We start from the raw sequence: 25,215 nt of genomic DNA on the forward strand, positions 1-25,215 counted from the left end.
GATGGGGTCCAGAAATAGGCACTGCAGTGATTAAGGGCTTAGGGGCATGACATTTGAGCAGGGGCTCAAAGAACTGAATATTTACAGCGGGGCTAAATGTTGGATTACACAGCTTGGTGATGTTGGGGGCCTTTGGCTACATCCCTAAGTTACCCTTCATGTGACAGGTTCTTCAGTGACAAGGAGAAAGCTATTTCATATAGCCCTGAGAGCTTGGGTAAGATACCCGCCTTGTGGGCCTATCTGCCTCCGGTTAAATCAAGGAGCTAGTACCTGCTTCTCCCATGTGTTGTGCATGGCAGCTCCAAATAGCGCCCAGAGGCCAGCATATAGAAAGTTTTCTTAGTACTAACTGAAGAATTTGGTATCCACACCTCCTTCAGAGTACTCATCATGCATGAGAGGACTTCTGTCCTAAGGGGCAACCCGGTTCCATGTATTGGTTCTCTTATAAGTTGTGGCACAGCCAAGAACACAAAGCGAGTCTTCTGTGAGTACAGTCCTCCTCTGTTGTAGATCAGATGCCCGCAGATCTATTTTACTGCTAGATACACATCTCACAACAGTGGGAATCAGTTTTCCTGTCACCAGCTCCATGTTGTTGGACCCTGAGACAACCTCCATAATCGTGAAGGGGTCTGGTAGCAGCTGAGAGGGTGACTGGCTAGAGGTCATTCTTTCTGAACCTAGGACTTTTGTACTGTACACAACCCTTGTTATTTTTTACTTTGAGAGAGGGCCTCACTAAGTGACCAGCCTCAGCCTCTAAAAGAGTGGCATTACAGGTATGCACTACCATGCCAGGCCTCAGAACTCATTCCTAACTCACTGCTTGCACTCTGTTAGAAGAGTCCAGCCTTCACTCAGTGATCCTTCATAAGACCGCCAGTGATGAACCGTGATCTTGTTTTTGAGCTCAGCAGCTGTAACTGTACTCTGCAGTCATGGCTCACACAGAGTAGAGTAACTGGCTTGAAAACATTGGTGCTGTAGTGGGCTCTTACAATCTCCTACCTCTGTTGGTGGGCCGGTCACTGGGCCTGCTTCCTCTGCCCTTGGGTTTTTATCAGGGAGTACTTGTGAGATGATTTTCTTCATTCTCCAGTTTAGTGCCTTGAATCACTCATGTGCTTCTCATGTGCTTGTGAAAGTTCTGTCTTTTTTTTTGGTACCGGGGATCGAACTCAGTCCCTTGCTTTTGTGAGGCAGGCTGAGGAACCACTGAGACAAATCCCTGGCTGAAAGCTCTGTCTGTGTTATCTGTTCTTGTGTGATTAAGGCTGAAAACACTTGCAGTGCTCAGGGTATCATTCAGAAGGTCAGTTGAAACTCCTGAAATGGTAGTTGTGATTATTGGGCCTAGGCTTTTTATTATTTTTTCTTTGCATTTCTCTGGAGTGCCTTTTTCAATACCCCCAAGAATAATGTGGAAAGAAATAAATGTCTGAATTCTAAAAGAGACTGAAATTTGCTCCATGTCCTAGTAATGAAAACTTATGCTTGTTAAAAAGTACGAGCCTACTGAAATATTTTTAAAATGTGAGGAAATTCGAATCTAGTCTGTCTGCATACTGACGGAACTGTTGGTAGGAGCCACACTAGCTTATCTGACATGTGCTGCTGCTTATCTTTGCAAAATCTCAAGGACCGCATACAGGTGGATATAGAACTTTAAAATTTTATAAGGATTCATTGCTCTCATATTTGGAATTCTGGATATATCAGGAACATGCAACCAGTATGCAGCCACCCTAGGGATGGACGGGGTGGACCTGTGTTTCCAGCTGAGATGTGTTGAGATTTCCAGAGAGCATCTGAGAGCTGTGAAGAAAGAAATGAAGGGAGTCGGGGGTTTAGCTCAGTGGTGCTGTCCCCTGCCTTGCAAACAGAAGGTCCCAAGTTTGATCCCTGGTACCAGAATAAATAAATAAAAATTAAAAAGAAAAGAAAAGAGAAAGAAATGAAGGGCTTTTAAACCAGATAGCTCCAGGAACAATAAAAATGCTTGCCTCATGGGCTCTGTGGGAGAATCAAATTATCCAAGGCAGGAGGGAGCATTCAGGGCACAGCCTGGCACAGTTAGTGCTGCTGGTGTTGGTGATTCATGGTTCCTGGGTACCTCGGGGGCCGAGGGGTCCCAGTGGATGTGTGGCCTGGTACCCCACCTGCTCTGGGGCTTTGGTACTGGGTGGACTTCCTGTCACTTGAGGACCCCTCAAACCCATGACATGGCGGACCCACTCTGATATCCCTGAATGCCACTTCCATCTCAGTGTGTCAGTGCCTGCCTCACAGGTGCTCATATGGCAAAGGTCAGGATTTTCACGTTAAGTATGAGGACTATTTAGAACGTAGACAATACTCAGCTTCTCCTTTGTTTTTCTTTTTTTTTCCTTTTGGTGCCAGGGATTGAACCCAGGGAAGTGCACATATTGAGCATATACTCCACCACTGAGCTGTCTCCCAACCCCGACCAACTGCATTTTAAATGAAGAAAGCAAAGGAAGTATCTGGTATTCTGTGCGAAGATGGTTAAATAACCACCTTTACGTTTTATCTTTTCAGGTACGAAACCAGCACTGGAGCCTTATTATGGAAAGCGTGGTCCCATCTGACAAAGGCAATTACACCTGTGTGGTGGAGAATGAGTATGGCTCCATCAATCACACGTACCACCTCGATGTCGTTGGTGAGTTTGCTTCCCTGTGTGCGGCAGCTGTGTACCAGTCTGTTCTAGATTCCAGTTATTTGAAACCGCGAAAGTGCATCTTGTTTCTCCCATGTATTTAGGAGAATTGGTTTGTTTTCATTCTTTCTGCATGCAAGCTGTCATGCGAGAGGGAGTCTTCTGTCACTGACAATGTTCTCTTTCCTGATTACCCAGGCTTTATGGGTTTTGCGAGATCCTCTTGGTCCCCAAGCATCATCTTTTATAAGGTGGGCATGTGCGAAATGTCTGGAAGCTGAGATTACTGTGAACAGTGTGAGTGTGTGCAGGGTGAAGGGGATCAGATAGAATGTACAAGAACTTTGTTTTTAGAGGAGAGGTAAAATTTCCTAAAGAAAGGCAACTGTATCATGTAGACTGGAGAATAAAGAAAAAGGTCTTATAACTGAGCTGATAGCTGTTTATAAAAAGGTCAACACCAAGGGGCCCTTCACTTCCATTGGAAGAGAGTTGTTAGACACGGCCAGTTCGGTGTTTATTCCTGGAAGCTATTTTCTCTGTGAAAAGGGAACCACGCATATGAGTTTATATATGTTTCTGTCAGAGTGCACAGATAAATAAGCCATTTTCGTTAAACATCTTAAAGATCACATAGCCTGTTGTCTTGGAAAGTCAAATTCCTTCCAAGTTTTGCCTGTTAGGATGGGTTTTTATTGGAACTGATGAAGAAGGGGTGTTTCTGTCTTGGAGAATTGCCAGAACGTGAATCTGCTCCTTCCACGTGTTGTGCTGTGCGGGGATGGGGGGGCTGGGGGTTAAGATCTCTTCTGTGTTGGAGCTGTTTGTTCTCTGACTTGTCACCTATCATGACTCTCAATCTGCTGCCTGTCCTTGGGCCATTTCTTTGAGTTACCTGATTGATGTGCTCTCCCCTACGTGTAGGTTACTGACTTCTGCTAAAGATTTAACTCAAAGCTTACAAGAATTTATTTTACTTTAATGTGACTGTAGGTAATGCCAGAGACACATGCCCACCCACTGTGTTCTATAAACAAGTCTCTCCTACCTCACTTCCCATGCATGTGCTCCGGGCAGTATCTCACTGGTGGGTTTTTGTTTCCCTTTCGTAAAATGTAACCTCTTTGAAGAAAGAGATTCCGTAGATATTTGGATTGCCCAAAGAGCCACTAAAAACCTCTCCAAAAACTGGATTAACCAAATTATATAGGTTTAGTTGGACTGAAAACTGAACAGAAAACCATTTTGATTTTGTGTCAAGTTAAATGAAGCTCGGTTCACAAGACACTCTTTGCCTTAGAAAGCATGATATGGTCTTCTATTCGTATACAAGTATTCCGGGGGGGAAAGAATATTTACTTGAACATTTGAGTTATTCAGAAGTCTTGATGTGAAATTTGATAGGCCTTGGTATAGTGTTTATTTTGTGGGCAGTCATAAAATAATGAGTCTTGAGGCCTCTCTCTCCTAGAGATATTTATGGTACATTTCTTATAATTACTGTGCTTAGGTATTTTCAAAACAAAGACAAAGAGAAGTAACGCGCTTAAAAATGAGAACAAAATAGCTGACATCTATTTTGGCATCGAGGTACTATAAATCCATTCTTCAAAGAACACATGACTTGGAATTTACTAATTTACTTTGAGTTTCGCGTGTGCTGAATTTAATGTGACATGTTTCCATTTAAAGAAAGAAAGTTCAATTTTGGGCTAAAAGTTTTACCTAGCTAATTTTGAAATTAAGTAATTTATTGTGGGAAGAAATAATTGTGCTAAAGAAGTCTTCTGGGATTATGGCTTTGCATAGGCTTGGAAATTATTCATTGAGATTGCTGGGACTATTCTATCTAGGGGCTTTTGCTTACAGCAGGTTTTACGTGGAGTTGTTATGTAAAACATCCAAACGCGCCTTGCCCTACCTCCTCGCTGAGCTTTCTGGCAGCTCATCCCCATGAAGCCCTAAAATCTCTCTTAGAGTTTAGGGTTGGGATTTGAATTGGCCTGCTGAATAATGGAATTGTGCTGTCTAATGTTAATCCCCTGGCAATCAGTCTTGTTGAAAGAGGGTATGATTCAGTAGTGTAATGTAGAGGGAGCATGGAGTGTATGGAGTAATGCAGAGAGAGGCCTGATTATGTCACAAATTTGGGAGATCGCCCAGCCAAATGCGGGCCAATAATGACACAATGCTGGTTGGGAATATCCATTAAAGCTCAACTCCAATAATTTTCCAAGCCTTGAGCCTTCTTTATAAATAGAAGCCAAAAGTCAGTGGAGTATAAGACATTTTCAGTAAAGATGGAGGCGTGAAATACTCTCCTCTTTGCTCGAAACTCTAGTAATTGCTTTGGGAAGCACTAATAAAATAAGAATCAAGTCACTTAAAGAGTCTCGTAGAACTACAAGATTGGCAGTTGCTCTGAACATCTCAGCAAGGGGAAAAAAGATTCAGGCTTAAAAAATGGCTTTCTCATGGCCCACAGGTCTAAATTTAATATATTACTGGGTGATAACAGCCTCTAAGCTACCTCTCTGTTTCGCAGAGAGTCAGAACCTCTTTCCCAGTGAAAATGAAATCCTGTTCTTGCTCACACTCTGAGGTTTTATTTTTGTTGCTATGCTACAGAGACTTGTGGTTCAGATATTAGGAAACATCAAATGGGTGAGATCTTTTTATTGAAATTCTTCTCTGGAAAGGCATCCCCACAAGCACTTTAATGTAAAAGCCGTGTAATTTAAGTGACATTCCTGTGTTCTGGAGTTAAACAGCAAGCCATTGTTGTGCACGGGAGAAATGCTTTTGTTTATGGGATCCCCTTTAGGAGCCTGGCTTGATCCTCATTAAAATTGACACCATTACTTTTTAGCCATTTACTGCGAGGCAAAAGTAGTGTGAAGCTCTACGTTTCAGTGATTGTGGCAATAATAAAACAGGCTGCCCTAAAGTAGCTGGCTGCAGGAGGTGCTAAGTCTCTGCTGTGGTTCATCAGCGAGGCTGCTGATGCCCTGGGTTTTATAGGGCCCTGCCACCAAGAAGCCTCATCTAGAATGGCCTCTTAACTCTCCACTTTCGCTGTGTCTGACAGTGAGGGAGCTGAGACTCATGGAAACGGTGACATAGCACACGTCTGTGTATCTGCTTATAGCTCTGGAACCTCGAAGTTCAAATGAAGGTGTTGTCGGGTGTGATGCCTTTGTCACAGTTTCCACTGTGTGACATGTCAGCAGTCCTGGGGGAGGCATCGCTCCACTCTCTGCCTCAACCTTCATGTAGTTGTCTTCATTGTGCAATTTGAATCTCCCTCTGTTTTTCTCTTAAGAGGATGCCTGTCATTCGATTTGGGGTCCTCAGTAAATCGAGGATGATCTAATCTCTGTAGCCTTCACTACACCTGCAAAGATCTTTTTTTCTGAATAAGGTCATGTTTATGGGTTCCCAGGGTGAGGACACTGGCATCTCTTCTTAGAGCCGCTGTTCAACTCACTGCAATAGTCCTGAGGCACCGAATGAGTTTGCAGGTGAAAACACCATATTAGTACATACATGGGGGACTAGCTGCAGGTGCCAGTTTCCTTCCAAAGCTGAGTTCTTTTTGAGGGTTAGAAGGAATCTCTACTAGCTTTTATATTTGTCTCTATCGAAAGTCTTGCTCAGCGAACCAAGTGCCATTTCAGGACCAGCAGAACTGGCTAGTCGCTGCTCTTCTTATATCCTGCTGTAGTTTGTACCGTGGTCATCAAGGCCATCCTAAGACTAATTTTGTAACTGGACTTGTAGAAGAGAATCTTGGAGTTCAGATGCTTGAAGTTCAGTGAATTGGATTCTTTACCCCACCTCCTCCCCACCCCATCTTCAACAGAGGTGGTTCAGGTCAAGCAGATGTAACGATTCCTGCGAGTACTTGGAGGAGGCAGAGGAGCTAGGTTCTCCCTGTAGGTGCTCTTGGCTCCTAGGTCAGCGCTGCTCCAGCTGCAGGTTAACTCCTTTATTTTGTGTTCACTTCGGTGTAGACCGGCAATGACCGTAGCCACAGGACTCTGAGTAGGAGCTGCTGCTATATCACCCAACATTTAGCTCTTTTCTGACCTGAAAATGAGAGAGTTACAGACAGGTACATAGAGAAACACATAGACAGAAGACTGGTGGTTTTTACTCATGAAGACCCAGTGGTTCTTTCTCACTCATGAAGACCCAGTGAGTGTTTCCTTCTCTTGGACATTTCAGTTCTGCATTCCCAGTGACCATCTGATAACAGAGTGGCTTTTTCATTTGGCATTGACTATTTTGGGGGCAGAGTACAATGGGAGTAGAAATGGCACCTCTGGATTTGCCCGTCTAGCCATGTACTTTGAAGAACTTTGTCCCCCACCCTGTAGAGAAAGGTGTAAGCAGCAGACCAGTGTCTCAGTGAATGGTTGGGGTCCACCAGGGGCTGCATTTGACTTCTGTCTGGGTGGAGATCACCCTGGCTTTACCACCAGTTCCAACTTGCTCAGTGGCAGACCAGAATGGCACTACCGACTAACCCTTGACATAAATCCTTGGTGACTTGGCTCTGGACATGATGGGGCATAGCCTGAAAGCACGAAGAAATTCTGTCCTGTGCTGACTCCCTCTCAGGTGTGTATTCAGGAGGAATGGGGAGTTGCCTGTTCCAAGCACTGACTGATAAGCCCACTGTGACGTTGACACCTGGCACTGAGCTATTGGCAGCCGGTTCCCAGTGGGAGAAGGAGAAATTGCACAAATTATTTACTGCCAGGGGCAGTTCGCGTCCTGGGAAGACAAAGGCTTATGTGATCCCTGAGCAGAGATGAAGGGACAGAAAAGCCAGTGTCCCTCGAATCACATCTGAAGAGTGAATTTGGGACCCTCTGTGGGTTTGGCATAGAGTAATATTTAAACCAATGAGAAAATGGTGGTGGCCTTGGTAGTTAATTAAATGGTGAGTTTACTACTGAAGCTTTTAGCGTTAGGTCCTTACTGCACATTTTCTCCCGAGGAAGACCACATCTGAGCCCTAGTTTCCATTGTTCTGTGGCTTCTGGACGGAGCTTTTGTTCCTCCGTGACGAGTAGTAGCCTTGACCAAAGTACTTAAGCTGCACAGCACTGAGGATCTGGAGATGCCTGAGCTTCCCTGTTAGGTTGTAATGCTCATGCTTTTCCTGGTACCTGCTTGGTCTCAGCGCTGGAGAACCAATGGCCCTTGACCTTGAGGTCTCCTGGTCAGACCTCATTTGAATTTTCTGATAATCACAGTCTTGCCACCAACCACTTTCTCTCCTTCTCTGTCCCTCAGCCCCTCTGTTTTGCCTGGGTTGGCCTCAAAGTCATGTTCCTTGTACCTCGTCCTCCTCAATGCTGGGATTACAGATGTGTGTTACCATATTTGACTATTTTCTTTTCCAGTTCTTGCTCTAAGGTTAAGACTTGGTGTTTTATGCTGATGCTCGCTTTGTGCTAGCTCTGGAGTTGTGAAATCTAGCTGGAGAGAGGCAGAGGGCCTCTCTGATGAAAACAAATGGAGGTCATCTACTAGGGAATAGGTGACAGTGAGTACCTTTGTGAGTGGGCTGTGTGAGTTCACGTGAATCATGGCACGGGAGCAGCAACTGAGTAGGAAGCACATTCCTGTTGCTTCTTTTGTGGTGTTGCCAGCCATTTTTGCCTTTTCTCCAAATCATGGCTACCACAGTCAGCCCACAGGGGCCCTTGCCAGGCAGCACCTCTGTAGGTCAGGTGGGAGTTACAAGGTAGTGGTATTGGGGGGGGCAGGGAGTTCAAATTCGGTTTCTATCTTCTGCTAGCTCTATGGTCTTGGCAAGGCACAGCACCTATGACCCTCGGTCCCATCATCTGTCCCATGGGTGTGGTAACCCATTTTCCTTGTAGCACCATGGGGGGATGATGTGGCATGAATGTAGTACACAAATAAGGGCACCAAATAAGTAAGTAAGTGCACAGTGACTCCTATTAGGCAGTCCTATGGCACTTCTCCTGTTTCCAGGCTGGAACACACAGCTGTTCTTGATCGACACAGTGGTCAGTCTCAGCCCTTCCTCCAAGACAGAGATTTCCAAACTCCCTCTGGTAGCTACTGTTTAATGAGCATTTAATTGCTACAGGGTGGCTCCTCTTTCCCGTTTCACAATGGGGATTCCTGGGGCAAAGGCTAGCCAGAGGGGCATGATCACTGCTAGTGCACTGAGTAGCAGAGAAACACACACTCAGCAAGCAGTTCTTCCTGTCAGGTCTGTGAGCAGGTGGTAGTCAGTGTGGGTGTCAGTGGGGATGGGCATATTAACACTCAGCGATATCAACCTTTTCTTGGTTCTCTGCAAAACATCAAGCACCCTTTGGCCTATAGGTGAGGAAGCAGCTATATGAGTTGCTTGTGATTCTGCCGGGGTCCTGGCTGAGGTGGCTGGACAGAGGCTAATGTTTGGTCGATTGATCTTTGGCATTGAATGTATGTTGTGGCAAAGAAGATGTAGAAGTTACAATCAGGTGAATGTCTTACAATTTTCTGTAAGAGGAGGGTCTCTTTGTCATACCTGCAGATGCAGAGAGATATGGGGTAGAGGGGAAACTTTTATTAGAGCTTGGGAGTAAGCTTGGGATGAAGATGGCCATTCATCAATAGCCGAGTCGCTGTGTACGGCACTGTGCTCTAATTCACCGAGGTTTCTGTGTGCACAGTTGGAGTACAAGCATTGGAATGTCTCTGATCTGAAAATCTGAAATCCAAAACTTTTTTGAGTGTACTGTTGATTGCATCACATCATGGATTGTTACATGGACACTCAAAAAGGTGCAGAGTTTGGAGCATTTGGAATTGCAGATATTTTTAAGATTAAGGATGCTTAGCTGATAAAATCTATGCAACCATTCCAATAGTCAAAAAATGCTACAGGGCTGGGGATTTAGCTCACTGGCGCCATGCTGGCCTCAGGCATGTAAGGTCTTGAGTTTGATCCCCATTAAAAAAAAAAGCCTTAAAAATGCTATAATCTGAAACACTTCTAGCTCCAAATACTGTACTTCGGAGAGTGCGCATTCAACCTGTAACAGAAAAATGGTTGAATGAATTACTTGTTTGGAATTTTGTAGCTCTTAGCAAAAAACTGCATTTTGCTTGCTTCATACTTGGAAATATACTAATTTATTCATGTGGCTTATCAGCAGCTACCTTTATAAACTGTGTATCTTCTTGGGAAGTTCCATGCCAAGTCTTACGGAGATGTGAGTGTGGGTATGCCATCGTGTTCTTCCCCTTTTACGTGATGACATGCACTGGTGTGCTGTTCTGGATTCCCCCTCACTTCGAATGCCCCACTGTAGTATTATTCACCATCTGCATGCTTCTTTTATGCTTACAATGAAGAAGTAAGGATGTGACAGGGATATGTGCTCCTGACTTAGGGAGCAGAGTTGATGTGGAAGGGTCGTTTCAAGAATTACTGTTCCATCTTTCACAGTAGGAAGTCAAGCACCGGATTGAAGTGCAGGAGACTGTGAGGAAGAAATGGCTAAGGACATCAGTATTGCTCTGGGGAGGTGGTTCTGTTTCTCTGAGAAGAGAGGGGTGAGGCAGGGAGAATGTGTCACACTGTGTTGGTGTGGGGAGAGAGGATAGAACAGAGCACTCTACTTGGGCTGTCTGTATTTATTGTGCTGTAGTGATGAGCCCTCTCTGGAGCACGTAATGTCCATGTAGCCTATACTTGGGGGTGACAGTCACTTGAATGAGACACAGACATTGTCCTCTGGGAGTTCTCATTTCCCTGTGCAAAAGACCGCACACTGTCACAGTGAAGAAGATGATGAGTGAACGTGGAGATTCCTGGATCCTGCTGGAAATGCCACCTTTTTGTTTCTTTCTCCCAGAGCATCTTCACTGTAGGATTCCCTTGCACAAAGCCTGCAGGAATTCTCTTCTTCCCCAATACAGCTCAGCTTGTACCAGGATACACCCACCATCTTATCAGAGAGGTGGTGATCTTTTGAGAGACCAGCGTTGGCTATTATTCTGGAAGAACCTTTTGGAAGTTGTGCTTTATGTGAAAAGGAAATTCTAGTTTTGCTGGTTTGGTGTATACTTTTGGCAGATAGTGAAAAGTGAAGGACTTAGTCCTTTACATTTAATATTTTGGTTAAAAGAAATAAAACCATCCTTTATATGAGGTCATTGCCGAGGGTTCATTAGTGGGTGGACTGGGGGCTGACGGAAGAATCCTGCCTGGGTTGGACAGTGAGGAGAGAAGCAGAATTTGGATTTGACCCTTTTGTGATCCGGGTGACGATTTTGTGGCCTTTTTTTTTTGGTACTGGGGATTGAACTCGGGTCCTTGTGCTTGCAAGGCAGGCCACCGAACCGCTGAGCTAAATCCCCTGCCCTTTGCGGCCCTATTTTAGGTGATGCTTGTACCAAGAAGTATTGGGAAGAACAGTTATTTTCAGTCTCTTGAGTTTTGTGTCCAAGAAAACAAACGAGGTTCATTGTCCAATTTCTCCTGTTGTTTGTACCAAAAGGAGGTATTTCTTGTTTGCTCAGATGTGCTGAAGGTTTTTCTTTAGGCTTGATTCACCCCAGGAGCAAGGCAAGACATCAGAGATTAGCATAGATCTTTGTAGTCTTCCTATAGAAAAAAAGATTTTTAGTTGATGAAACCTATTAATATTCATAGGATGGGCATCTTTCCATGGCTATACAGATCCATTCGCTTCATTATTAGTTGATTACATGAATATAGTGTAGTTTATTTAATCACATTTAGGTTTACTTAATCGTATTTGTTTTCTGGTTACAAACAATGCTACAAAAGCAGGCTTTGTACACTCCTACTAAGCAGCTGTGTGAATATTTTTCTAGGACAGATTCTCAAGGTAGGTAGCCAGACCCTTTTTGATGGCTATTTGTGAACCATAGTAAACCTAATGACCTTCATTTTGACTTTTGGGTCTCTCCAGTGCTTTCGTTTTTAGTTTCTTTGTAATCATTTGAGAGGAGATACTCTTAATTTGGGGTTCAGCCTTTTAACAAGAGGAATATATTTAATTCCTGAGCAATTAAAGAAAATTGTGCAACATGCTCTTCCCAGGAAGGCAACCCCGCTCTGTAGACACCAGCTGATAGTCTTGAGTTCCTGAAAGACCCCGGCTCCCCCTAGGCAGGTGGCAATGCAGGGGCTCTGCAGCATGTTGGCTCTCAGCTGTGTTTACCACAGCTCCTCGGGAGGGAGCTGGTGGAGACCTGACGTCTGAGTTTACATCAGTGTCCACGCCAAAGTCATTGTAGGGATGATTCTCGTACAGAGCCTTTGTATTGAGAGGGAGAAAAAGCTCTCATTTAATAAACAGGACAAGATAAATGCACTTAGCTGAGTACGTAGGTATCCTATGATCCTAGAATATATCTTACACATTCCGGGATACTGTCACCTTTGCCATGACTCCTTCTTTCTTAAATTATGGTAAGAGATGCATAGCATAGCCATTTTAATCATTTTAAGTGCACAATTCTGTGACATTCGGTACATTCCAGTTGTGAAACCATCACAGCTGCCCGTCTCCAGAACTTTTCCACTGTGCTAAGGCCACATCTCCTTTTAACAAAGGGAGAGGCACTTTGAAGCTCAATTTGGCATAACTTTGTGGTCATCAAAGAGTTATCCACTCTGCTTTAACTTTTGCAAAGTGCAGGGCTCAGAGTATCTTAAACATTTGGGGTGTAAAAATAACACAGAGCCCTTCTCCTGTAATTTGCCCAAGAAGATCCAAACTGACACCCAGCAGGTAGAAGCCACTCAGCCCCAAGCCAAATCATGGAGTCTATGACATTAATTAGTGAAGGTGCTTTGCCTCCACCTGCTTGGGTCTTCCCAGACTCAGCCCCAGCCAGCACTTTACTCTGCTTGTCCACGCCATTGAGCAAGCACAAAGGAATTAGTGGTGTTTTGCTTCTAGCATTTCACATGGTGCAGCCTCCATAAGTCACTTCGTGACTTTAACACTGGAGGGGAGACGCTTCATCTTTCCCAAAACAAGCTTGTTCTGCAGACATTGCTGTCTCTGCGAAAAGACGTGTGTGTATGTTTTAGGGGCAGCTTGAGCCCCAGCCCAGTTCTATGAGACTTTCCAGAGGCAGATGGCCAAGCAGAAGGTGTGAACACGTGGGTACTCAGACAGCAGAGGGAAAGGACCAAAATCAGAAGAGGAAAGGGCAGCAAAACAGTCACCTTCACAGAATGCGAGTTTTGTTTTTTAAAAAGTGACTGAGGGTGCCCCACATTCTAAACCCTGTATCTGTATGGGCACTGGGACCCTTTCTGAATGTCCGCCCCATGCCAGTCTTACCTTTTTCTACTGATCACTTTTAAAGCTTAGGAAAAACGAAACTCAGAACCCACCTGGATTTAGCCTGTCTGGTTTGAGAGCGTTAGGCAGAGTCTTGACAAGGCAATGAACTCACTCTCCTAATTGTAGTGAGCGTGAAGCCTTTAGCAGGTTATCGTGCTCCTCAAACTTGAGAAGGCTTTGATCGGCCTCCTCCTCCTAACAACCATGCCTCGTGCTAACTGGTTTAGTGGTTTTTTTTGCAACAAAAGCAACCACCGCCTATTCTTTAGAAAAAAAAAAAAAGCTAGGCTGGGCTTTAGAAAAAAGAATTCTCAGTTGTTTTTCTCTTGACTCCCAAATTGCAGAATGTACTTTCCCTATTCAGTCCCATGCAGTTGCTAAGAAACTGCCATTTTGAAGGAAGGGTAATTAAATTTTGATTTTAATTTAAAGACAGAGCAGGCGAGGCTGTCCTTGGCTCATTCAGTGAAAGGGAGTCTGAGAGCAGGAGACTGGCTGCTCCCAGATCAGAAGTGAGGACTCAGTGTGATTTGAGTGTTGCTGCTAGAGAAAGTGGCTTTGAACTGGTTCTTTATCACAAGGGCTGCTTAAGTTTTGGGGAGAAATACTTGGGAGACCAACGTGTGCTGGGAAAGCAGGAGCTCTGGGCTTGATTAATTTATAGGTGTAATTTAAGAGCCTGGTTCTCCTTCTGATCCCTGGGATGCATGTTTACTGAGCCCGTAGACATGAGACCTCTCTGCTCCCTGGACGTTTTTTATGGCCTTTTCTATGTCAGAGCAAAAGCTGTAGATCTCTTATGGGCAAACATATTATTATGTCCAGAGGAGACTGGCATGTTATAAAGTTTCAATGGTCAATTAACAAAGATTTATTCTTTGTCACTCAGGTATTTCCCCCCTGCACACCCCTATAATCACCTCTTGGAATGAAGTTAGGCTGTGTTTTCTTCCCGCAGCCTTCAGTTGGATTATGGCTCCCAGCAATAGAGCAAGACTTGAGAGAGCCAACATGGATATTTAGCCTCTTAGCAGCTGGGCTTTCTGCTTTAGTGAAGTGGACACTTGAAAAAAAGGGGTGAGAGCAAGAGGGAAGGAGAGAGAGAAAAAAAAGTGGAGGAGGGAATGTAATTTTTAGAGCACTTCAGTCTGTTTACTACACATTTATTTGGTGGAACCTCATTCCAGCAGTGCAGCCGACTGTCCCATCAGCAACAGCCGCACCCTTTGGCTATCTTTTCCATTGTGTCTTAATTTGGAATGCACACAGGGACCTTTAAGTCGCTATTTTAAATGTTCTCATCCTGGTTCAGGTCCGTGTTTTGTACGTTAGCAACCTGCTGAGCTCAGAATCTTGTCTGTTTTTAAACTGGAGTCAAGAAACAGAGGTGAGGTGTTCATCAGCCTTTCAGCTTTCCATGTATTTACTTTACTCCTCCTGTAGAAAGAAAAATCTATTTTATATAATATCAGACAGTTAAATATGCTGTAAAAAAAACTTGTCTAATGCTTTAAATCCTTCCTGTGGGGGAGATGTGATTTGGTTATCACATAGAGGAAGAATTGAGCCAGCTCTGGGCTTTCGTCTCTCATCCAGAAATAATTCATGGACTAATCCTTTTTATTCTGACTTGATGTGAAAAGTTGCAAACCTGAGGGGTTCAGTTTGCTCAGGGCCCGTTGAGGTTCCAGGGGAGCAGGTTGGCTATGGCGGACCATTGTTCCCATTGCCCTTGCCCTCTTCCCGAGTGCCCACTGGGAGGGCCACCCAGGGCTGCCTGCGCTGCCCAACCTGCTGCTTCATCAGCCATCTGCACTTGGCTTTTACCCCAACTCTAGAAGTCAGATCAGCAGTCCAGGTGCTGTCATGCACTTCTTGATGGCTGCTCTTGACGGTCTGATGGACACCAGGGAAGATTGATGGCCGAAGGGGATGGGAAGAGCATGGCACTCAGCAGATGCTGGCATCCTGGGACCTATTCCAAGATGTTCCAGGCCTCATTCTCTGACTTGTTTAAGGGCCGAGAATAAGGTTGCAAAGGAAATCAAAGCCTGATGTGGAGAAACGAAACATGAGGCCTACTGACTTTTAAAAAACATTTTAAATAACATTCTCTGAGGTTTCATTTTATACCAAAAGCAGCTGTAATAAGTTTTGGAAAACAGTATAAGGTTTCTATTACAGAACGATTCTGCTTGCAGTTTTTGTACCCAAAGTGAGAAAGGGCTGAGGGGGAGAAGGGGTGGTTAAGAGGTTATTTCATATAAGGTGAGAAAATTTGAAAAGATGAATTCAAGACTGCAAGTGGTAACTTTCGGTATGCTGTAATTTGCAAATGCAATAACATTAAACCATTGCAAAGGTTTCTTTTTCCCTTTTGGTGAAAATAGCCTGGATAGCAATGGAATAACTTAATAACTGGGGCCCAGCAGTGCTTTGACCACAAGTAAAGCAAGACTGAAGCTCTGTAATGGGCCCTGCCAGGGTTGCCCCAGTGACTGATTCCCCCCAAAGGCTGGTGCAAGCCAGAGGCATCAGCGTTCTGAAAGCACTCGTTGTTCATGGGGCGTCATTATTTGGTAGTAAGTGTGCAGTATTTGCTTGTGAAACAGTTTATTAGAAACAAGTATGTTTAAGAAAGAGGGCTTCATTGCAATTCAATAGATTTAGTTTTTAACATTAAAAATTTTATAGTACTTTTTTTGGGGGGGTTGGGGCCTAGGGGCTACAACTCAGAACCTCATGCATGCCAGGCAAGTACTCTAGCACTGAGCTGCATCCCCAGACCTTGATAGTACTTTTGTTTCTGACAAAAGGCATCAGTGTTTCTCTTAACATATACGTATGTGAATGCAAAACTAGAAAGTTGAGCTGAGGAATGAATTGATACCTAAAACTCACTTTTCTATGGGGAGGAATAAACCTTCTTAATATCTGACAGGTACAAAGGAGCATATTTTGTGAAGTTGGCTGGTAATATCCAGCCTGGAGCACAGCTTCCCCTCCTACTGTTAAATCTCTTGGTAGGAGGCCTGGTGGGAAAAGAGGAGAAGACGAATGTGTGTGAGTGGACTTAACTCTGTTCTTCCCACATGAATGGGGCTGGCCGGGAGCACACAGGGGCCTATGGCCTACCTCTGAGACAGCCTGCTAAGCCAAAGTCTTGGGGTTTCTCATGATGTTTGAAGAAACCAAGCTTTGAATTTTTCTGCCCTCAAAATCTACAAGTCTTGACTTTTGGATTCTCCGCCCAGCCTGCACCTGATGATATTGGAACAGATGAATGACTTTTTGGGGCTCTGAAATACTTATCTTTACAGTGTGGAATCGTAGGTGTCTGTGAAGTGACGGGAGATTTCAGAATGTAATGTGCAAAGGGTAACTACCAGCAGTTTTTCTTTTCAAGAAGTTTTTTAAGGGCCAGTAATAGGCTTATGCAGTAAAATCAATTTGCACATGTTTTGGCTCTGCTCCAACAAATTCCACGGGATGATATTTTAATCTGAAAGGCTCCAGTGGAAAGGCTAAGATATTCATCATTGTAACTTGCTGCTCCCGGTACTACAGCACACGGGATTGTTCGGTGCCTCGTGGAGATGTCTTTGATATGTTGGGCTGGCTGAGGGGTCCTCATTTCCTTTGACTGGTTTTTAAACTGCAAGTGAAGGGCAGTGGTAGCAACAATTGGAAGAGAGAGGGAGGGAAAGGGCTGGGGTGTGCAGGTGTTGGGGGTGGAGTTGGGAATGGACTGATTATTTGGTTTCGTGGGATCTTCACAGAGCTGTCGTGGAGGAAGGTCCCAGTAAGTTTGTAATTACAGTGTTTGTGTAGACAAGATCACACAGCAGTCTGGCCTTACTCGATTCTTTTTATTCTTGTAAGGCACTTCATATGAGATTTATTGTACTGACCCATTTTAAACGTATACTTCGTTATTGCTGAGTGTACGGTTGATGTTGTACTGAAGTTTTCTGGAAGTTACTCATCTTGCTGGATGGAAAGTTTATGCCCCTTAATTATTAACTCTCCATTTCCCCTTCTGCCTCAGCCCTGCAACGGCTCTTCTACTCTTTGACTATATAAACAAGACTAATTGAGATGCCTCCTGTAAGTGGAATTGTGCAGTATTTGTCCTTCTGTGACTGTCTTGTTTCATGTGGCTTAAGGCCCTCCAGGTACATCATGTTGGCATACATTACAAGATTTCCTTCTTAATAAAATCTGGATGGTTTTTCCATTGTATATAGAAATTATATTTTTAACTTGATTCATCTGTTGATGGACATTTAGGTTGTTAAATCAATATCTTGGCTGTTAGGAACAGTGCTGTGATGAAGGTAGGACTGCTAATGTCTCAGATCCTTATTTTACTTTTGGGTAAATACCTACATGTGGGATTGCTGGATCATATGGTCATTCTGCCCCCCACCCTTTGGTATGGGGATCGTACCCAGGATACCACTGAGCTAAATCCCCAGCCCTGCTTTTCCTTTTTGAGCGGGCTCCATATTGTTTTTTGTAGGTGGCCGTATCCACTTGTATTTTCACTACCGGCGTGTGCAAGGACTTCTCGTCCTCACCAACACTTTTTTTCTTGGTAGTAGCTATCTTGACTGATGCAAGGTGGGATATGGTTTTGATTTGTATTTCTCTGATGGTTAATGATGAACATCTTATCCTATTCCTGTGGGCCATTTGTATGTCTTCTTTGGGAAAATATCTGATAAAGGCCTTAGCCCATTTTTAAATTGGGTAATACTTAAATCTTGAGCAGCCAGGTGTGTTGTTGCCAGCACACCTTGATTTGTTTGCTTCTGCATGATTTCCGCAGAGAGGAAGCTTCCCAGGCATAAGACAAAGGGGGCATACCTGGTTGAGAACTTTCTCCATAAAGAAAGAGAGGCAAGAAAAATGAGGGCTGGGAGGAAACAGCAAGCATCTCCCCGTGGGACTTTGTCTCAGACAGTCTAAAACAGCCTGCATTTGGGAACTGCATCTCTCTTTCTCTCTCTGTGCCACATCTGACTTAATGCGTATCAGATTAATGACTGTGATTAAGGAGCCAACAAATGGAGTAAGATTGGCGATAAAGAGATGAATCCGTGTGTTAGTATGGTCTCTTCTTAACTCTGACCTTTAGTTTTCAGTTTACTTTTCAATAGAAGGAATGCGAGTCTTCTTGGAGCACTTTAGAAATATATCAGGAGACCCTATGCATACAGGGACCCTTTGTGGTGCTCAGGATATCCTTAAAGTTAGCCTTGTCTCTTGTCCGCAATGCTAAGCCTAGGGTTAAGATGAGTTTTGGAGGTCATCCCCAGAGAAGTAAGAGTCACCCATTCCCGTGCTACCATTTGTCTTTTAGATTGTTGGAATCTTTCCCCTTGTTCATTAGGTGGCCATGGGTAACCAGGAATGTGGGATGTAATAAGTTATTTTCTGGATTTTCTAAATAAGTATGCTTTTTACAAGGGTTCCACTCCAGTGGTCTCCTTTGAAGTCATTTTTGTGGTGGATGGGCTCTGTTATTCCACAGGAGTCAGCCAGCAGATGAGAGGCCCTTTGGCTTGAGCCCCCGACAGCCTTCTGGACAACACCACTTATTTATCGGTCTGTCTTCCTCCCATCCCCGCTCCTCCTTTCTTTCCCTCTCCCTCAGAGCGATCACCACACCGGCCCATCCTTCAAGCTGGACTGCCAGCAAATGCCTCCACGGTCGTCGGAGGGGACGTGGAATTTGTCTGCAAAGTTTACAGCGATGCTCAGCCCCACATCCAGTGGATCAAACATGTAGAAAAGAACGGTAGCAAGTACGGGCCTGATGGGCTGCCCTACCTCAAGGTTCTGAAGGTGAGAACTTTCTGAATCCCGAGGGGCCCATGACTGGGGACTCCTCTGTGGGGTTGGCCAAGTTCTTCAACTTGCAATTGGATTTGAGGGACATGGATTCTCTTTTTGGATTGGCCAGTAGAACATGTTAAGTTACCAGCGCATTAGACTTACTAGTAAGATTTCAGAAGCAAACTGTGAGCTGGGGAAAAACTACTGAATTTGGAGCCCAGATAGTTCAGCTCTTTCTCAGCCAGGGCTTCTCCTATGAGACTGTGAGGCTCAGCTGCGCATCTCGAAAGTGGAGATCCTAATACTGTGTCCCCAGTGGAGCAGAGGGGAAAGAGCTTGGAAAGCTTTAGACACTGTATACCAATGTTCATTGTTATTCTGATGTTGATTTCTATTGATATGACTTTAGCATCAGATTTTAAATTCCACCTTTTAGAAACAATTTAGATTTTTTTTTAAATGTCCTTTAACCTTTGAAATCCGTGTGCATGTGATTCAGACAGTAAACTTTGGTGCACGTTTCTGTGCCCATGAAACGGTGGACAAGGAAAACTTTTTTCCCTTTGTATTTTTTGTTTTATAAACTCCATTTTCAGACCATCAACCTGTATTATTTAGGGTGTTTTTTTCAAGGGGTCTCCCTATGTATTTATTCTAAGCTGACCTTGAACTCACTATGTAGCCCAGACTGGTCTTGAATTCATAGCAACCCTCCCTCCTCAGCCTCCCAGGTGCTAGGATTACAGGTGTGTACCACCATGCCTGGCCAGCTGCTTGAATTTTGAGACCTAGCTTGCTCTTCATGATGGTATAGCCTGTGGCAGCTAAGTCTGTACTGCTCTTCTTACCCATTGGCTGCCTTACCTTTCATGATGAGTGGCTCATAGAAAATATCCTCCAAAAGACTAGTCTTCCAATAGAACCATCGATGGCTAACTATGAACTCTCAATCATTGAAGGGTTCTCTCTAGCTAACGATACCCAGGATCCAGAAATCTGGGGACAGATGACTGACCTGGGGAACTGCTGACCCATTCCACCAGCTGTTTGTCACACACTTCCCCCCTCCTCCACAGGTCCCTTTCACTGTTCACCACTTGGCTGCCTTTGCTCTTCCTCGACCCACAGCTCTTTAGCCATAATGGAGGTTGTTTTCTTGTGGTGTGTTGGTGGTGGGACCATAGACAGCACTGAGTCCTTCCTGGTTGGCCGTTATATTGTTCTCCTGTGTCTGTTCTAGCACTCGGGGATAAATAGTTCCAATGCAGAAGTGCTGGCTCTGTTCAATGTGACTGAGGCGGATGCTGGGGAGTACATATGTAAGGTCTCCAATTATATAGGGCAGGCCAACCAGTCTGCCTGGCTCACTGTCCTGCCCAAAAAGCAAGGTAACAACGTTTTTGTTTTTGTTTTTGTTTGTAAAAGAAAGCTGGATATAGAAGCTGAAAAGACTTGGTGCTTTGGGAGACTGCAGGCAGCTTTTAGGATAACTCTTGTGGCCTTGGAATATTTATAATAATCTTTCTTCGGTGATGCAGCTGGCACGATGTCAGCAGCCATGGAAAAATGCCCACAACGTTCAAAGTGCTTGCACTAATTTTTTCTAAAGGTTACCCTCCACGCTCACCCAGTTTTTAAGTTGTTCCTTCTGGTTTGTCTTGTTGGGGCTGTGCATGTCCCATGATGACTACACATTAACACCATTTTAAACACACACCTGCACAGAGAAATCTGCACATTGCAGGACCAGCAGAATTCATATTTTCTTCTACCTCAGGTTTGTAGAGAAATAGCGCCATAATATAATTGGTCCTGCAAAATGTTATTTCTTTGGTTCCATAGTTGACCCTATTCCAAATTCAAGGATGGTTCACCTCCCCTGGTTAATACCACTCGATGCTACTGAAGGATGAAGGTTGGCTTTCTTAGTTTGCCTTGTTTCACATTCAGATGTTCAGAATTTTAAAAGGGGGGAAAAGCCCATTTTTTCTATTGCCAAGGTCATGCTTTCCCTTTGTTTTTTTTCAATGCTATGTAAGCAAGATGGTTTTACAAAAGTAAAATTACAGGGCTGAGGATTTAGCTCAGTGGTTGTGCAGGGTCCCCAGTTTGATCCCTGGTATCCCCCAAAAAAGTGAAATTAAACAGAGTCTATGACCAAGGCACCCTTTCACACTAGTTCATTCCCACAGAGCCAGAGGGATGTGTGAAGTGTCCACCTGTGCTTACCTGTGGCATTTTATTTTATTACAACACTATTTAAATAGAACTACTCTTTTCTCAACATGGGAGTCTGCAGCCAACAAGACCAAAACCCAGTTTAGCCTTTTGGACATTCTACTTTTGGAAAACGACCCTAAATCCAAACCAAAGTGAAGGCCAGGAGAATGGACCTCTGTGGGTTGATTTTTTCCATGTGTCTGATTGCATGCATGTCTAGGTGGTGAAGCCGGTGTGGTGATGGGCCTGCAGAGGTGAGCTGGCCAGTGGCTCTCCGTGTCTCTCGGTTGTGGGCTTTGTGGATGGGCTGCAGTCGGAATCTCCCAGTGGCCAACAACTCCTGGAGCTGCTGGGCAAGGCCTCATGGTTCCAAGGCCCCTCCACAATCATTCCTGTGTTGTCTAGCCTTTTTCTTGCTTCCTTTGTTTTCTAGGCCGCCGGTGTTAACACCACGGACAAAGAAATTGAGGTTCTCTATATTCGGAATGTAACTTTTGAGGATGCTGGGGAATATACGTGCTTGGCGGGTAATTCTATTGGGATATCCTTTCACTCTGCATGGTTGACAGTTCTGCCAGGTATATACTGCTCTTTCTCTCCGTGGGTTTTTCCCTTTTCTTGGTTGATTGCTATAAAATTAACACAGCTTCTGTTCTCAGAAATAGCCCCCTTTATCCTTGCATAAGATTAAAAAAATTCAAAATGATCCCCCAGGGATGAGAAAGTTGTCTTAGAAATTCAGTTGCAAGGACATCCTACACTGCATTTATGATCAAGTGACATTTCAGCCTTAAAACTCAATGGGATCTTAATATTATTAGTCAGTGAGCCGATATATAAATTAGTCCATCCCCCTTTCTCTTATGGAACAAGTTGAAATTACTTTGTTAAATGCAAAGTAATTTTTTCCTCATTGCAAATTCCATTTGGCTGAAATCCCATACGTGGTTCATTCTTTGTTCTTCTTGTCCCGCTTTGTAGTTTTAAAAAGATGTAAGCAGATGGATGTATCCTGGGGTGCCCGGGGGAAGCACCTCTGAACGTAGGTGTGCAGAAGCAGTGTGTTACCTACCCTGGGAATCGGTGGCTTGTTGCATGTTTCAATAGTTTGGACTCTTCGTTTGCTTTTACTGCAGTGCATGCTCATGCCATCTTGGGCTCGATGTTATTTCCACCCCATGGAGAAATAAACATCAGCAAAGCCCTGTTGCCTAAACACTGCTGCTGTCTAAGTCTTTAACTGACATCTCTGGTTTAGTCAGAACTTCTCGATGAACACTGTCCTCTCTACGCTGCTGCCTCTATTGTTTCCTTTGCGAAACTTGCACAGACTGTGGTCTGCTAGCTTATGATGTTCCACTCGTTATTAATTCCTTATTTTTAGAATACAGTGACTACCTGCATGCTTGTTGTGTTATATCTAGTAAAAATAGATTGATCATTTTGTGCTGTGCTGCTGAGAGTTTTGCCCATCTTGCAAATATTTTTCTGATTAAAATGTATAAGCTTTAATACCATTGCATCCATTTTTCCCTTTTATTGTAAATCTGCTCTGTGAATATTTGCTTTGAAACAACGAGACTGTTGTCGAGCTTGCTTTTACTTGCAGTAAAGCATTGTGCAAGTGCCTTGCTGGCACTTCTTAACCAATTTGCCTGACAGTACTATCCTGTTAATTGAGAATGCAGTTTGAGGAAAATGCTACTTGGGAATACACTGCTTATAGATTGACCACTGAGGACCAAGGGGAGAGCAGCAGCATTATTAGAAGTTGATATAAGAAGGTGCTAAATTAATTATATATGTATATTTTCACATTTATATTTTTTTCTTAAGGGAGGAGTTGCAGTGACCTACCAGTATAACCAGATACACAAAATTTCAATGGTTAAGGGATACACTTTATTTTGAACGTAATTTCATGTAAACAATCCAGTCTCTATCTTAAATGCATTGGTTTGTTTAAATAACATGCTGGACTATATTGAACAAGTCACTAAAGCTCTTATGGGCAGTCTACGGCGTGAATAAATATTCATTTGATGTGGAGCATCTGAGGTACAGCATCTCCTTGAGTCTTCCTCTGGAAGCGCCTGCCCCAGTAAGACTGAGGCATTGCCACTGTCTCCTAAGAAACAAAACGGGCATGTTCCTATTCTAGATCTTTCAGCTCGATTTGTTTTAGTCCTTTGCTGTGAGTGCAGTTGATGCTTTTGCTGTGCCCAGATGCCTGATAGAATGTGGCCTTACAGCCTGCCCTTTTATGGCTTGGTGTCACTTGCTTACTGTTGGCAGAGAGCCACTGAGACTGCAGATAGATAGTGACCACCTGGGCCCTGGTGGGAAAGTGAGGAGCATTGGCTACCCATTTGCACCCGGAGAGGCACTTAGTGGGCGTGTGCCCCCTGCCATCTTGCAGCATTGAGTTTTTGGGAAGCCCACCTTGCCTAAAGACTGGTCATTGCCTTTGATTCCTTTAGTAATGTTGTAATGCATTATTCTAGTGTCCTAACTCTGTGGCTTGCTTATCTGTTCTTCCCCTCTGTAATCTATGATCTAGCTCCCGTAAGAGAAAAGGAGATTCCATCTTCCCCAGATTACCTGGAAATAGCCATTTACTGCATAGGGGTCTTCTTAATCACCTGTATGGTGGTGATAGTCATCGTGTGCCGAATGAAGACTACGACCAAGAAGCCAGACTTCAGCAGCCAGCCGGCTGTGCACAAGCTGACCAAGCGCATCCCCCTGCGGAGACAGGTAACAGAAAGTAGATAAAGAGTTTACAGAAATTTACTCCTTCCCATGACCCAGCCAGCTCTTGATCTTTTCTCCTGCTTTGGTGTTGTCTACTTCCATGAGCTTGGTGTGCGGATGATTCCATTGTGCCTCTCACTGGTCGTCTGATTGGTGTTTGGAGCTTTGGGGGTCTGAGTTGTAGTTTCACTGGGGTCAGCGTGTGCGTGGGTCTAGTTTCAAAGGTAGGAAGAGCTCAGAGTTTAAGAATCAGCAGGATAGGAGACAACACCGGAGGCAGATCCCTGTGTGTATTGGATGAGACTTAACTACAAAGCTTAGGTCATTTTTACCTCTTATGATCAAATGCCTTTTCTTTTCTTTTTTTCTTTTTTTTTTTTTTTGAGATAGGCACAAATACTAGGATGAGGCCTATACCACTAGTAGGAAAGAGACTAATAAATACTCTTTGATTTTTTTTTTTTTAAGTCAGGATCAGAAACCTATGACTTAGGAGTATATATGAATCATTGCTTGCTTTAAATTGGCCCATGATTTCTTTCTAAACTGAATTTTGGCTGAATCCTCTAAATACTAAAATAACATTGTATACCTATACTATTATGTTATTGTCAGTAATTCCTAGGTGTGGCTGTGGATTCAGAAGTAGAATGATTTTTATGTGTCATTTGGCAAAGGATGGCTTTTAACCTTGAGTTTGGTCTTTGTTTGCTACTTTTCTTATACCTGGTTGGTTTATTTTTGCTTTGGAGGGAATGGGGCAAGATAAAGCTTCCACTGTACCATAAACCAAAGCTGTGCAAAGACGAATTGGACAGGACATGCTTTGACTCTTCTTGTTCATGGAGAGAGATGAGAAGTCATGTGTGAATGCAAATTCTTTGTGAGACTATTTGAAACTTGGTTCCAATAAAGATTTTTTTAATAGTGAAATGGCCAACATACTGGCTGTTTCTGGGTGTATGTAAAGCAGAATTTATGTTTTTTAAAATTGTAGATTCTTGCTGGGGATTTAGCTCAGTGCCATTGTACCTGCTTTCCAAAGTGCAAGGTCCCAAGTTCAATCCCCAGCACCTAAATAAATGTGTAAATTCCTTACCCTCAGCCCCAGAGATTCTTTTTTGTTGTTGTTGTTTTGATTTCTTGAGACAGGATCTCACTATATAGCTCAGGCTGGCCTCGAACTTGTGGCGATCCTCCTTCCTCAGCCTCCTGAGTGCAGGCATGAACCAACATGCCTGGCACAGAGATTCTTGTTTAGTAGATCTTTGATGGAGCCTGGAATCTTTCTTTTCTTTTCTTTTCTTTTTTCTTTTTTTTCTTTTTTTTTTTTTTTTTTTTTTTCCGACG

The 25,215-nt window shown here is 43.8% G+C and overlaps 1 protein-coding gene across 11 annotated transcripts in view; it reads left to right on the top strand.

Annotated features, from left to right (window-relative positions):
• Positions 1-25,215, top strand: part of Fgfr2 (fibroblast growth factor receptor 2) — a 104,790-nt gene that overhangs the window by 46,422 nt on the left and 33,153 nt on the right. For 4 of the 11 annotated variants that reach the window (XM_010632766.3, XM_010632773.2, XM_010632775.3 and 1 more), the window contains 4 exons: positions 2,566-2,689; positions 18,710-18,900; positions 20,132-20,279; positions 23,672-23,874. In XM_010632766.3, coding sequence (XP_010631068.1) covers positions 2,566-2,689; positions 18,710-18,900; positions 20,132-20,279; positions 23,672-23,874 — 666 coding nt within the window. Of the gene's footprint in view, positions 1-2,565; positions 2,690-18,709; positions 18,901-20,131; positions 20,280-21,544; positions 21,690-23,671; positions 23,875-25,215 lie in introns of all 11 variants that reach the window. The other 7 variants (XM_010632767.3, XM_010632774.2, XM_010632776.2 and 4 more) reach the window with 4 other exon arrangements.

The sequence above is a fragment of the Fukomys damarensis genome, unplaced genomic scaffold, assembly GCF_012274545.1.
Source record: "Fukomys damarensis isolate Sample0158 unplaced genomic scaffold, DMR_v1.0_HiC HiC_scaffold_8, whole genome shotgun sequence".
NCBI classification, from domain to species: domain Eukaryota; kingdom Metazoa; phylum Chordata; class Mammalia; order Rodentia; family Bathyergidae; genus Fukomys; species Fukomys damarensis.